Here is a 13,371-nt window from a genome sequence, read left to right on the forward strand (position 1 = left end):
TGAGAAAGTTGATCTTACTCTGTGAACAGTTACTTTTCTGTCTTTTGTTTCTCTCTGGGGGAATTTTACTGCAATGGGTTAAATGACAGGTGGAAACTCCATGTGGCTCAGGTACTCAGTCAGGTAGTGTAATTTGAAATTTTTAAAGTTGAAATTAAAATTTCTCTTAAAGCAGGTTGTTAATTAGAGATTGTGTTTATAGTCCCAGAAAAGCCGGGCCTGGGGATATATGGGCAAAAAAACCTCAGTGGAGGAAATTTGAAGCCTATAACATGCTGTATTCATGATCACTCTTGCCTTATGTTACAGTGCAGTTTTCTCTAATCTCTTTTTGGTTATTAAACAGAAAAAGACCTATCAATGCATCAAGTGCCAGATGACCTTTGAGAATGAGAGAGAGATACAAATCCATGTCGCTAACCATATGATTGGTAAGACATTCTTTACACTAGGCCACTCATTGGCTGCTTGTATTTTGCATATACATTGTATTTTGCATATACTCTTTGACATTCACTATTCTAATAACTTGTTAATATTCATGCTGTAATTTATTTTTTTATTTTTCAAGGAAAATGATTTTGATGTAATGATTCTTCACTTCAAAGCTTTTTAAATATGTGGTTATAAAAGTGTTACTGCTGAGCTTTTTCCTTATCCTTCTGAGTCCTCATGTAGCATTTTCATTTATATTAAAATCAAACTTTTGACAGTATCTTCCATTTGATAGCATAAATTTTTCTCTGTCTGTGTAAAAAGTACTTGCCAGTTGTCAACCACTTAGGAGCAATTATGTTTCAATTTTGTATGTCATGACATTGAATAGATGTAACTGCTAGCATTTTCCCAGCTAAGTGTGGTGAATTCCTGAGGAACATTGTCAAAACAAAACACTTACAGAGTTATTTCAGTGGGTTTTTTCTACTTTCCCCAACAATTCTGGACTTCAGAGAGTTCAGCTTTTCAGACATACAAGTGTTTTAAAAATCAGTGCTTTCTGCCTTCTGTGACAGTTCTGTGGCAGGAGTTAGTAAAAGCATTGTTGTAACCTGATGGGTTGTACTTCTGCTGCAGCTCTGATTGCCTCTCTGATGGACACAAAGAAAGGTTTTTTGCTGTATGGACAGATGTTATAAATACATCTGTCGGCCCAAGAGGTCAGTTTATTTTGGTGCATGGACCACAAGAAGATACTTACACATGCCACTGTAGGCATGTGTTGGATGGGACCCCTCAAGGACCTGACAGTGCTCTCTGTGTCTCCTACATTCCTATGCAGCATTTATCTCCCATAAGCATAACGGTTTTCCTTCAGCAATTTTACATTTAGGAAATTATTCTCCCATCAATTCTGGTATGTAACTCCTATTAGCTTTGAAGTGGATTCTGCATAAATACCAGAGAGAGAGAAATGTGGACTGACACACTCTTCAAACCCCTACCCCCAAATGAAAAACATACATATCAGTCACAATAATTTTCATCCAAGAGCCAGGCAGGAGTTTTAAGTTAATGTCAAGCAGGTTAAGATAAAGATATCTAAAAGTGTTTGCTTTTGTAGCAGGTGTTAATGTAATCTCTTGTTTGCAAGCTTGAAGAGTGAGATCCTTGTTAATTGGACCATGGTGATTTCATGTAGCTCCCTCCTAGATTTTGAGAAATAAGTCCTTTGCAAGCTTAGCACTTGTTTCAACTTAATTTGTGATCCAGTAGCTAATAAATGATTTTTAAATACAAAGGTCATTAAATGCTTAGCTAAGGATCTACTTGATTTGAGGGGAAATATCTTTTTTTTCCTTTTGGAAAAATGTAATTTCTTCATTTTCCAGTAACTGATATGTGAAGTTTATTTATGTATATGCCCATATGGAATAATATACAATTATACACATGACCCTACAAAGTCCTTAGCACCATTGGAAAACGACAGGTGTAAAAGGCATTGGAGGCTGTGAAAATTGTGGTGCTGTTATTTGTGAAAACTGTACCCATTGTTTCCTTGAAGCTGTACATCGGTTACTTTAATATTTGGAAGAATTCCATACAGTACAAAAGTGCTGTGGGCCCAGTTCTGTACACCTAGAACATTGTAAATACCAGGGTAAGGTAAGAAAATATGTGATAATTCCACTGTGGTGTCATGTCTTCATGTGCCTTTGCTGACGTATATGCACTTAGTTAAGGTCATCACTGCTTTTAATTTAGGAAAGAGCAAAGTGTAGAAACCTTCAATATGGAGCCAAACTTCCACTCACTCCAGGCATCGCAGTTCACAACACTTCTGCGTCCCCTTTCCTTCAGGACATGCGACTGCCCACAAAAAATGGTGTTTCCCGTGAGCTTGCTCATTGGTATTTGTTCTTTATGGGGAATACTGGCGGGAAAGAGAGAGGCTAGATGTCAGCATTTCTTAGGCAACAAATGCTGTGCAGATTTTTGGTGTTAATGTACATAGTCCTGGGACAGTTACAGTAGGGAGAGAGACTAACTGCCTCCTGTGCTTGTTCCTGTCCCCCTTGGTCATAGCCTGAGCACTTTGTTCCTTATTCAGGCCTTAGGACAGACTTGCACATGCCTCCTTACTGCTTAGGCTGGTTTATCACTGGTAAGGAGTGTGAGAGTTTCCCTTCTCTGTGTTAGACCAAGTCTAGCCAGATGGACAGCAAGAGAAAGAAGCTAATATAGCTGTGTCTGCAGCCCAGGTGTAGTTCACAGGAATTATTAATGTCATCACTGTCAGTTTAAAATCTACAGATGAGGATTTGTTTGTGCTGGAGGGACACTGAGATCTCAGGGTGAGCATACAGGTGTTTGGGAGACAGGAGGAACTTACCCTCAGACTGTCCTCAGGAGCTTAGGGCTGGCCTCATCTCAATGAACTTGTATCTGTCTAAAATTAAGGTGTCTGGTTTAATATAGTCATTGAGATGCTGTCCAGGGAAAATGAATGATTGATACCAATCTAAGATAAGAGTTTGAGTAGGATAAGCATTTCCAGGGAGAGATTTTTATCTCTCTTTTGAATTTGAGGAGAGCCAAGACAATGAAGTTAGCCTTGACATGTAATTTTTAGGTAAAAAAATCCCTTGGCTTTGATAATCCAAGACTCAGCAGCACTTTCTTCTCATACTTTGAGAAACACAAAATCAATAGTTGAGATATCTTAAGCACTTGCTTACAGTTTTATTCTGCTCAAGTGACTGTCAGCGAAGGAATCCCTGCTCTGTAGCAGCAATACCTTTTAGGTAGCAGCATCCGTAATTTGGTTAAAGAATTCAATTATTTCTGACATCGTGGTCTTAAAAACTGCATCCAGTTAAGTTGGCTGTGCCTCCCTCTTCAACTTCTCAGATTCCCAGTCTGGAGCTGGAGGCCCTGTTCATAATTCATGGAGGTAGGGGGTTTATTTTTTTCAAAGCAGTATGAAGGGAATTTCCAGTGCTACTCCCACACACTGCTTTGAAAAATTACCCTGCTGCACTCTAGCCCTTCATATCCTGTGCACAAACACAGAGGCACATTGGGTCCTTCACAGGGTCCCCAGGGAAGGAGCAGGCTGGATCCATCCCCAGAGGAGGGAAACGGGAGATGTTTTGTTTCACTTGATGCTGGGGCCTGCAGGAGGGCTCTGTGTGGCACAACAGAGCTCCTCAGCTGGGGTTAGCCAGGAAGGGATCTGTTCAGGAAGGTTTTCAGCTGGGGGGGTAGTTCAGGTTGGAATTTTTAGAGAGCAGTGGTCTTTGAAACATTGCACCGATTGGGGCTCCTTTGAAACATTTCCATGCCCACGGAAAGGGGATCCCCCTTTGAAACATTTACAGGCGTTGGGGAGTCCACCTGGGACTATATCAAAAACTTTCAGCAGTTCTTGCTGCCTCTGTACTTGCTTACCTCCTGTTGTGCTGACCTGGCAATGTTTAAAGCTTCTCCCCCTTTTCTCCCCACCGAGCTGTGCCTCTGATGTTCGGTCTCTGTTAGATGAGGGGAGGATGGGCCTGCGGGCCCTGGGCTCTACGGGGGGCACTGAGCAGCCATGGCAGCAGCCACAGCGTGCAAATCTGTCACTGCAGCCTCTGCCCAGGCCGGGGAGCCTGCAGCTTCAGCCTCCATGGCAGGGCCAGGTCCCCATGTGGGCAGTGCTGCTCCCATCCTGCACTGCCAAGGGAAATCCGCTCAGAGCCTGCCTAGGGAAGTAAGGATTAGGCCCAGGGGTTTCCTGTGGGGTTTTTATAGGTGTGCTCTTCCCACGGCCAAGCTGGGTTCCTTAGTTGATGTTTTTCAGGGGCACATAATTCCACAGATTTGTTCTCTGGGTGGGTCAGGTTGCCTGTATTGAGGGGAAGTGCATTTCATCCCTGCCAGAGTTCTCTGCTCTTTGGGTAAGAGAAGTGGACACAGCAGTACTTCTCTCTGTCTCAGATAGATGGGGCATGTTTTCCATTTAATGTTCAAAGAAGATGAGCAACTGTCCCAACTCTTCTTTCTCCATTTTCCAAGAAAGTCTCCTGGCAAATGTGCACAGGAAGCTCAACTGGGGATTAGTTAATACTGGAACAGGGAAAATAATGATTCCTGGTTTGTGCTCTAACGCTGGGATTGCTGTAACATTCCTCCTGCCTCCGGCTCCAAAGGAATGTGAGCGTTTGTGGGCTCATGAGCTCAGTCCCAGTGCTCGGAGCTCAGCAGAGCCCTGCCCCAGTGCCACTCCTGTCCTTCCCCGTGGAATTGCCAGTGCTCCCTGCCAGGGCGCGGGAATGGGCACTGGGGAGCAGGGGAGGAGGGGCGAGGCTGGATGTGTTTGTGATGTGAACATGAGGCCCTGTCTGAGCTTTGGGAGCCGCCGGGGACAGAGGGAATGCTGAAGGGAAAGCTTCCAGAAGTCACAGTGAAATTGTTCCGTGGTCCAGTTCCTGAACTGCAGCCTGGATAAATTCCTGTTTGATGGGATGGTGCTGACAAAGTTAAACACCGCGTTTGGGAGAGTTTTCTGAGTACTGCCCCAAGCCATGGCGTATCATACATTGTGTGTAGCGTAGGACTCCAAGGATCTTAATTACCTTTCCTGCCCTTAGAGATCATGTTTCAAGTTCTGGAAACACTCTGCTGGAATTAAACACAAATGAGAAGGGAAAACATCCATCCACAGTTACATTTCTTTCAAATGCATACAAGTACTTGAAACAAAACAATGGCTAACTATAAGTCTGTTATTTTGTTAACATTTTTAAATAATGTAATATTTTAAAATAAAAAAGTTGGGTGCTTGGAAAAGGTCAAATTGCAATAGTAACTACAGAAATAATTTTCTAAAAAGCAGCAATTTAGAAAACCCATTTTATGTTCGGAAGAATTAGCAGTTGATACCAAGCTCAGTCTCTGAGATTAAACCAGTACAGAGGTGAAGAGGTTGAGATCGTACTCAAATCAAGCATAAATCAATATATTCCCAGTTATATTTTTGTTTTGTATTTAAAAATTGAAACGGTTTTGTGTTTTGATTTTGATCATGAAACATAAAGTTCATAAACTGCAATCTTAAAAAAATTGCTAATTTATATATTATATGAATAAAAATTCTGAGTCATTGTGGATGGCCTTGAAATCCTTCCTCTCACATTAGATTCTGAGTGCATGTGTATGTGACAAGGATGTAGGTAAGGTTCATTTTTGCAGAGCTGACTTTTATATATATGAAGAAAGTTAGCCCTGGGCATCCTCTGATGATGATGTGAAGCATTTCTTATACTCAGGCCTGATCTTGTGAAGCACTTTGTTCCTCATTCTCATTGAGCTGAGGACAGCTGATGCTTTTCAGAATCTCTCTTATAATAAAACATATTTTACTTTACATGAAATAAATGTAGTCAATATTGGAAGACACGCAGCTTTAATTCTTGTAAAATTCCTATTTCTTTGGACCTAAGGACTTCTGTTAGTTAAGGCATGTATGTGGTAGCAGTGATGATGACATTGTAAAGCACTGTATTAGTAATAGCTTTCAGGCATTAAGGCAAATAAAAATGTGCCAGATTGTTTTTGAAGCATTACTTGCAAATTATCAACAGGAACATATTTCTGGACTCAACTGCTGAATGTGTGAATTAATTATGGACACATTAGGAACTCAGAATTTTTTTTTTAACTTTGATGTTTGTAAAGCATATTCCAAGTAATTGCTCTTTTAATGCAGAATTGAAGGTACAGCCTTCTTATATTTACCCAGCACTTGCTTCAATATCCAATTCTATGTGGACTTGCCTTAATGAACAGTGTGTACTAGACTTTCATTTTGCAGCACCTGTCTTTTGAGAAAAACTAATTTAAAAAAAAAAAAAAGTTAGTGTAAGTGCTCTAAAGCACTTATCTTTAGAGATGAACCTGTACAGGGTGTGTCCCTCCACGTGTCCTGCTGGCTCAGACTCCTGGGCACAGGCATCTGCTCATGCCAGTAAGGGTCTCCTGTTATTGTGCCCAACTCTAAGCCCTGGGTTTTTGTTGTGGGTTTTGTTTTTTGTTTTTTGGTTTTGGGTTTTTTTTGTTTGTTTTGTTTTGTTTTTGGGTTTTTTTGTGTGTGTTTGTTTGGGTTTTTTTGCATCCGTTAGTTTTAGCATTAACCACATTTGCAATTCACTAAATATTGTAATTAGTATATTAAAGGCTAGAAATATTTGTTTTCCAACACTTTTTATCAGTGTAGTCCTACTGAAAGCCAGGTTGGCATTACTAACAAGCAGAAGCAGCTTCCTTTATTTAGTAAAACCAAAATTTGCCTTAATGTAATCTATTACTTAATAGGTGTCTTACTTTGAAACTTCAAAACATTGTGTTTTTATTGTTCCTTCCTTTCTAATACTGGAAAATTGATTATACAAAATCTTAATAATTTTATACAGTTGTTCTGTGCATATGTGACCTCCTGCAATTCTTACCTATGCATATTTGTTCACACAAATTACTCCATTCCATGAGAATGTATTTTGGTTTGCTTGTTTATCAGGAAAGAAATAACATTTCCCTTAATATATTCATTCACATATTCCTTTTGCATTTTTCATTTCATTTAAAACTTAGTAGTTCAGTTTTCACTGACATTTTTATAGCTGCTATGCCAACATTCCTGTTTTGCATGATACATGCATAATGGGCAATGATCGCAGTGTTACATTGCTTTCATTCTTTCTTAACTGTGTTAAGATTCCTTACAGCCTCCAAACTCAATTTTCATATGCAGTGATGATTACACCTGTTTAAACATTTTCCTGGTAGTTTCATATTTATTCATAAAGGGAGCAGTCGATAAAATACCTTTTCTGCAATCAGTCTGAGTTTTAAGTGTGATATTGCTTCAAAGTTATCATTAACAAGCACCTCAGTCTAGTCCCAACCTTTCAACATCAGCTAGGCATTGTAGCAAAAAATGCTATTTTCAGTAAACTTTACCCTGTGTAGAAATAATTTTTCTGACTATGTAACTTGGTCTTCATTTTATTGACTCACCTTTAAAACTGTTTTATATTTGTATTTAAAAGTCTGCAGAGATAGTTTCTGCCTTATTTGCACATATTTTATATGCATATGGCCAGGCATTTCTATGTTCACAAACAAATTTCTTAGCCCCTTTTTGCTAATCTTGAGTCTGAAAAAGAAAGCGAGTCCTCACCATATGGGGCTTGGGTTCTCTCTGCAGATGGTGAAATGACTCTGCTTTCTGGTGGAGAGGTCAGCACCCCTCTGTGTCCTACTTTTGAAGAGAAAAACCCAGAATATTTCTTGGGGGTGGAAGAAGGAAAAAACCCACCACCATTTTTAAGTGCAGTCTTCAGACTTCACGTTTTCAGGACATTGTTCTCCTCATGTGAATTGTGGGACTAATGTCTCTATTTGTTCTGTCCTTAAAATGTAGGTGTCGATTTCTTTGTAGGAGCTTTTTAGCAAACAACTTTATCTGGATAATGTAGATGTTATCCCCCTTTCTTCTTTATTCACTGGTTTGGAAATATCTGGTACCAGTATCACCTTTTTTGACTGACAGAAAACTTAGTGACTTTTTCTGAAAAATAGATGATATATGAGAAGTGAATAAAGAGCAAAGTAATGAATGTTTAATGAATCTGGAAAGACCTCATACTTGGGTTAGCAAGGAATTAGCTTTGGCAGAGTTGTAAAATACTCATTTTACCTATTTGGGGGAACCCAGACAAGGTTCCAGACTGTTTCCAGTCATAGGAAAGTGGGAGAAGAATGTATTTAGTATCAGTAATCTATAGTTAAATTGCTTTTCTGCTAATAAAGTTCTGGATTGTACTATTTCTGAATATAAGGTTCAATACTGAGCACTTTCGAGCATTGATAAGTGTTTATTTTTCTTCTTTTGATTGTGGAACAACCCTCTGGTGAATCAGTAAGGGTACTGGTGTGCATATGCTGAGCCCTAGCTCTAGTTATCAGAGAAAAAGGGTTTGTTCATATGTTAAAAGTTCATATGTCCAGGTTTGTACCTTCTGTTCCTTGGGAAGTAACAGAGTGAGGCTGGACAGTTGGACTGTTGCCTTTAATTATAGTTTAAACTCAACAGCATCCTTAACCTTGAGGAAGATTTTTTCTGGTCTCCTGGAATGAGAGGTTACCAACTGACATGACCCTTAAAAATTATTTGTTTTCTGATAGCTGGCAAGCAAGTCAAATCAAACACAGGCCTCCCTGGATGCTTTGTTTGGGGTACTGGCATCTTTTGTTTTTTAATTTGTGGAAGAAAACTTTGCTGCCCTGAGGTTCCTTACAACTGATCCCATGAAGGAAACCCATGTAAACTTTTTAAGCACTTGTACCTTTTGTTTTTTGTTTCAAGAATCCTGGAACAGATAAAGCCTGTGCACAACTGGTCTCTGCAGATGTGCTGCTTCCTTGTCACAGACTTCATTCAATTTATTAGTAACTTTTGACAGCTTTGTGCCTTTTTAAGACTCAGAAGTGTTTTAATTGAATATTATGACTTCTCAGATCCATTGTGTGCCATTTTAAAAATTAAATTTATTTTTTCGATGATTGCACAATAAGCTTGAGGTAGGGGATTTCTGGTTGTCCCTGTCAGACTCCTCTGTGGTAATGTCAAACTCTAAAGAAGTAGCAAATCATGTTTTTTTAAGTGAAAAATACTTTGTCGTGCCACAACTGAAGAAACCCAAAGAAATATCGTGTATGATTACCATGATCTTTCTAAGACAGAGCTCCATAGCAGGCCAAAACGCCTCACTGTAGTTCCATAGCTGTGTTTTTAACCCATTTCATAGAGTCATAAAATCACTGAGGTTGGAAAAGACCTCCAAGATGGAGTCCAGCCTTTGAACCAAGCACTACCTTGTCAACTAGACCAGAGCACTGTGTGCCACATCCAGTTTCTTGAATATTTCCAGAGATTGTGACTCCACCACCTCCCTGGGCAGCCTGTTCCAATGCTCACCAACCCTTCCAGTGAAAAAATTCTTCCTGATGTTCAGCCTCCCCTGGTGCAGCTTTGGGCCATTTCCTCCTCTCCTGTTGCTGTTGCCTGGGAGCAAACCCCAACTGACACCTGGCTGCACCCTCCTGTCAGGGAGCTCTGGAGACCAAGAACGTCCCCCCTGAGCCTCCTTTTCTCCAGGCTGAGCCCTCCCTGCTTCTCATTGGACTGACTCTCTAGGTCCTTCACCAGCTCTGTTGTCCTCCTCTGGACAGACTTCATCCCCTCAAAGTCTTTATTGAATGGAGGGGCCCAAAACTAGACCCAGGACTCGAAGTGTGGCCTCACCAGCGTTCTGTGTGAGGCAACAGTCTCAGCTTTGTGTTTTGTGATTTGTCCTGCTGGGTGAATGAGGTGTGGACCTCATGGGGAGGACCTGAACGTTTTTGCCTCCTGCTTTGTGTAGGAAGTGCCAAGTCCAATTTAGTCCAGAGTTTCCTTCTTTGGCACCTTCTGAATTGGTGGAGAAGACTATAAAAGATGGCACCAGGTAGGAACTACATCCTGCTGATGTGTTTACATCACTGCTTTAGTCAGTCACAGCCTACTTGGGATTTAATCCTGCCTTCAGCTGCACATCGTCCATCACCTGTGGACAGTCATGGGCCTTCAAAATTACCAAATCTTTTGATCATTGTGTGTGTAACTGAGAAACATTTAGATTTTACGATGACTTTCTCCTGTTCTATATTCACAGGGAAGTTTTTTAGTACGGCTCAGGCTAGGCAGAGCCTTTGGTTTTAGGTTTTGCTGCAGATTGTGTTGGGGTGTTTTAAAGGATCAGCATCAACTAGCACCACTGCATGTTCTCTGTTGTTATGTTTTGCACACATCAGCTATTGTGTATCAGCTGTGTATTATTGGGGTATGGACAAATAGTTCTTAAACCCCATGACTGTGAGTTATATCCAGGAATAAATATTGGCAACAAAAGTTAAATGATGAAACCTCATGCAATGAACGGTAACTAATTCAAGCTGGGCCGGATATAGATAGCTAAAGTTGAAGGGAAGAAAATATTCCAGTGACATTTTTCTCCTTGTTTAACTTTCTAGTTAAGAAATTCCATTTTTATTCCCTCTTTTCTTCAACAAACAAACAAACAAAAAACCCCCAAAAGATCCAAGCAACTTTTGATTCACCATTAAAAAAAAATAAATCTGTGATATGGGTGGAAAAAAAAAAAGAAAAGAAAAGCAGCCTTCCCTGTGTCTTTAAAATATTTTTAAACTGGTAGTAGCTGTACCTTCACTTCCAAAACATCAATGGAGAGAATTTCCTTAGAAGAATAATTCTAATGTGTCAGAAGCTGAAGTCAACAATGTGGTAAACCTGAGTGATGACCTTCCAAGGGATGGGGAATTTACATCATGAGATGTTATTTGCTTAATTTACTTTATCTAGCATTTGAAAATCTAGATGGACAATTTATTTTTTAAAAAAATCTAAGCCTTTTTAATTTACATATCTTTTGACTTAGTTCAGCAAAGAAAAATACAAAAGTGAAAATATTAAGGTTTGATTTCTCCTTCCAGTGGAAATACTATTAGATCTTAAAAGTACAAGGTGCAATTATATCTAATTTGCATATTTGTTCTTGTTTGAACCTGACTTACCAGGAAAAGAATTCCAGAGACCTTTAAATGGCCTAGTCAAAGAGTTTTCCCATTTTCCTAAGGCTTAAACTGGGGAATCGGCTGCCATTTGCAAGCTAGCAATACAGTAAAAGCACATCATTGTACACAACATTTTATTTGGACAGCTGTATAAAAATGGCAACACACTGTGAAATCCATTAACAGCAAAACATGTTAAATTCAGCAAAATGCATCTCATGTGGAACACTGAATAAGAAATTATAGTCTGAGTTTTACTAGCTGGTTATCAGACTTTGTCTTGAATGAAGAAAATTGAATTTTTTTCCATGTGTCTGCCTGTAATAACAGTGAACACTGGGTTTTGAAACCAGGGTGCACCTGTAAATTCTTGTCCCACAGACTCTCCTGCAAGGTTTTTGCAAGTCTAAATACCCCTGAGGAGGCTAAAGGGGGGCGGTTTTCATGTTGGGTCCCACCCGCACTCACTCGCATTACTGGGTTCAGAACCATTTGTAGGAGGTCAGTTCTAGGGATGTAGGAGTAAGAGCTCAAACTGGGAATAAAAGTATTCTTCCCCATTGTCTCCCTGCTGTGCCAGCAAGGACTGCAGTCTTGTCAACCAAGAGCAGGTTCTTTGCCTCATGAGGGATTTCCATGGGTGGATTTTGCTGTGCTGCATGTAGTAAGACTTTTCACGGTTAATCAATAGCATTTAAAAATTCAAAACCTCTCTCCAAAGTGTTTTGCATTTCCATTGTTCGTACTGTTTAACTAGGAGATGTTGCTCATCAAGATAGGATGCTATTAAGTATTCTGGTAGAGAAAGAAAAAATGAGTTTACTCTTGCCTGGTAGAAAATGAAACAGCCATGTTAACTTTAGCTCTAATCATGAGATTAAAAGTCTAATGGGGAATTATATCATTTTCACTCTTCAAAGCCAGCATCAGTGACCTTTGGAGAGTTTTAACTTTAACAGCCTAATGATTTCTCTTCTAGAAGATGGAAAAAGCAGTCTTTTCCTTGACAAGGAAATGAAAAGTGGATGAAAAAGGCAAGCACAAGTAACCGTACGCTGGAGCAGGCTAAATGACTTTTAGTCATATTCAGTACCACTTGTGAGAGATGGTTTCCAGGCTTTGTTAACCAGGCCCCTGGCTGCTCTGAAGGGAGACAGATAAATGCAAGGCAGAGCCAGGGGCTGGGGGACAGTGTGGGGGGACAGCCCTGCTCCAGCATGCCACTGGCCCAAGCAGTGACAGCTCTGACCGGCGAGGCTGGGTGTGCACACCAGTCACCCTGAGCAGGTCTGCTGCCGTGTGAGGCTCGTTTCCTGTGCAGGAGCACTGGAATTTCTTGTTCCAGTTCCTGTTTGCTGCGTTTGCGAGCTCAGGCTGTTGCTCTTTTGCCAAGCTGGCAGCACGCGGGGGGAACTTCCTGCGCAGGGGATGTAAAAGCGATTCTCTGATTCTTCCTCTGCAGCCATTGGGAGATAAAAGCCAGGACATCAGGGACTGCAAAGAGGGAGCCAAATTATATTTATAATATTAAAGTGAGTGCATTTGTGGTTTTGCCATTCTCCAGGGTTTTTCATAAGTAGAAAAACATGAATTAGCATTTTCCATTTCCATATATTGACTGGAAAAATAGCCTGCTCTCAATTAAGACCTATAGCTTTTGGGATGTATGCAACAATTTTATAAAATATTTACAGCAAAATTTGCATTTTACATGGTATTACAGTTTTTCTTGTGTTTAGTAGAAAGGACTTAGGCCTAAGAGAGGAAATTCATCCAGCGTACCAAAAGGGAAATATATCTAAAATTAGATGGTTAGTATTCACAACAAGGAATGTCCAGTGCTGGCTGTTACCTCTAGTAATTACTGAAGGTCACTTTGCCCCCCAGCTATTTGTTACAGCCGCTGCAAGGACCGTGCTCCCTGTGCAGAGCTATCACTATCCCTTTAAAACTGCCTTGGAAGCGATTGGAGCTTTGTGCTAGACAGATAAGTAGAACATTTTTTACCAAATGTAAATGTGCACTGTAAAGAACATAGCTATTTCCTGGATAATTTGCAGTTGTATATTTTATGTTAATTTCACCGAAAATATTGCACCCCTGCCAGGTTTAGTAGAGGCTCACTGTGATATGAATAATTTCTAGCGAATCTTTTTTTTTTTTCTTCATTTAAGATTTGGCACCTTTTTAAGATTTTAATAATAGCAACAAGGAGGAAGATTTAGAACAAGTGAAACATTAGAGCCAAAGAAATTC

At 40.1% G+C, this 13,371-nt stretch overlaps 1 protein-coding gene across 5 annotated transcripts in view; it reads left to right on the forward strand.

Moving 5' to 3' along the window:
* ZNF423 (zinc finger protein 423) overlaps positions 1-13,371 on the forward strand; it is a 226,971-nt gene that overhangs the window by 139,848 nt on the left and 73,752 nt on the right. For all 5 annotated transcript variants that reach the window (XM_039721420.1, XM_039721421.1, XM_039721422.1 and 2 more), the window contains one exon: positions 347-431. In XM_039721420.1, coding sequence (XP_039577354.1) covers positions 347-431 — 85 coding nt within the window. The remainder of the gene's footprint in view (positions 1-346; positions 432-13,371) is intronic.

Source organism: Passer montanus, unplaced genomic scaffold (genome assembly GCF_014805655.1).
Source record: "Passer montanus isolate IOZ18808 unplaced genomic scaffold, ASM1480565v1 scaffold45, whole genome shotgun sequence".
Lineage (NCBI taxonomy): Eukaryota > Metazoa > Chordata > Aves > Passeriformes > Passeridae > Passer > Passer montanus.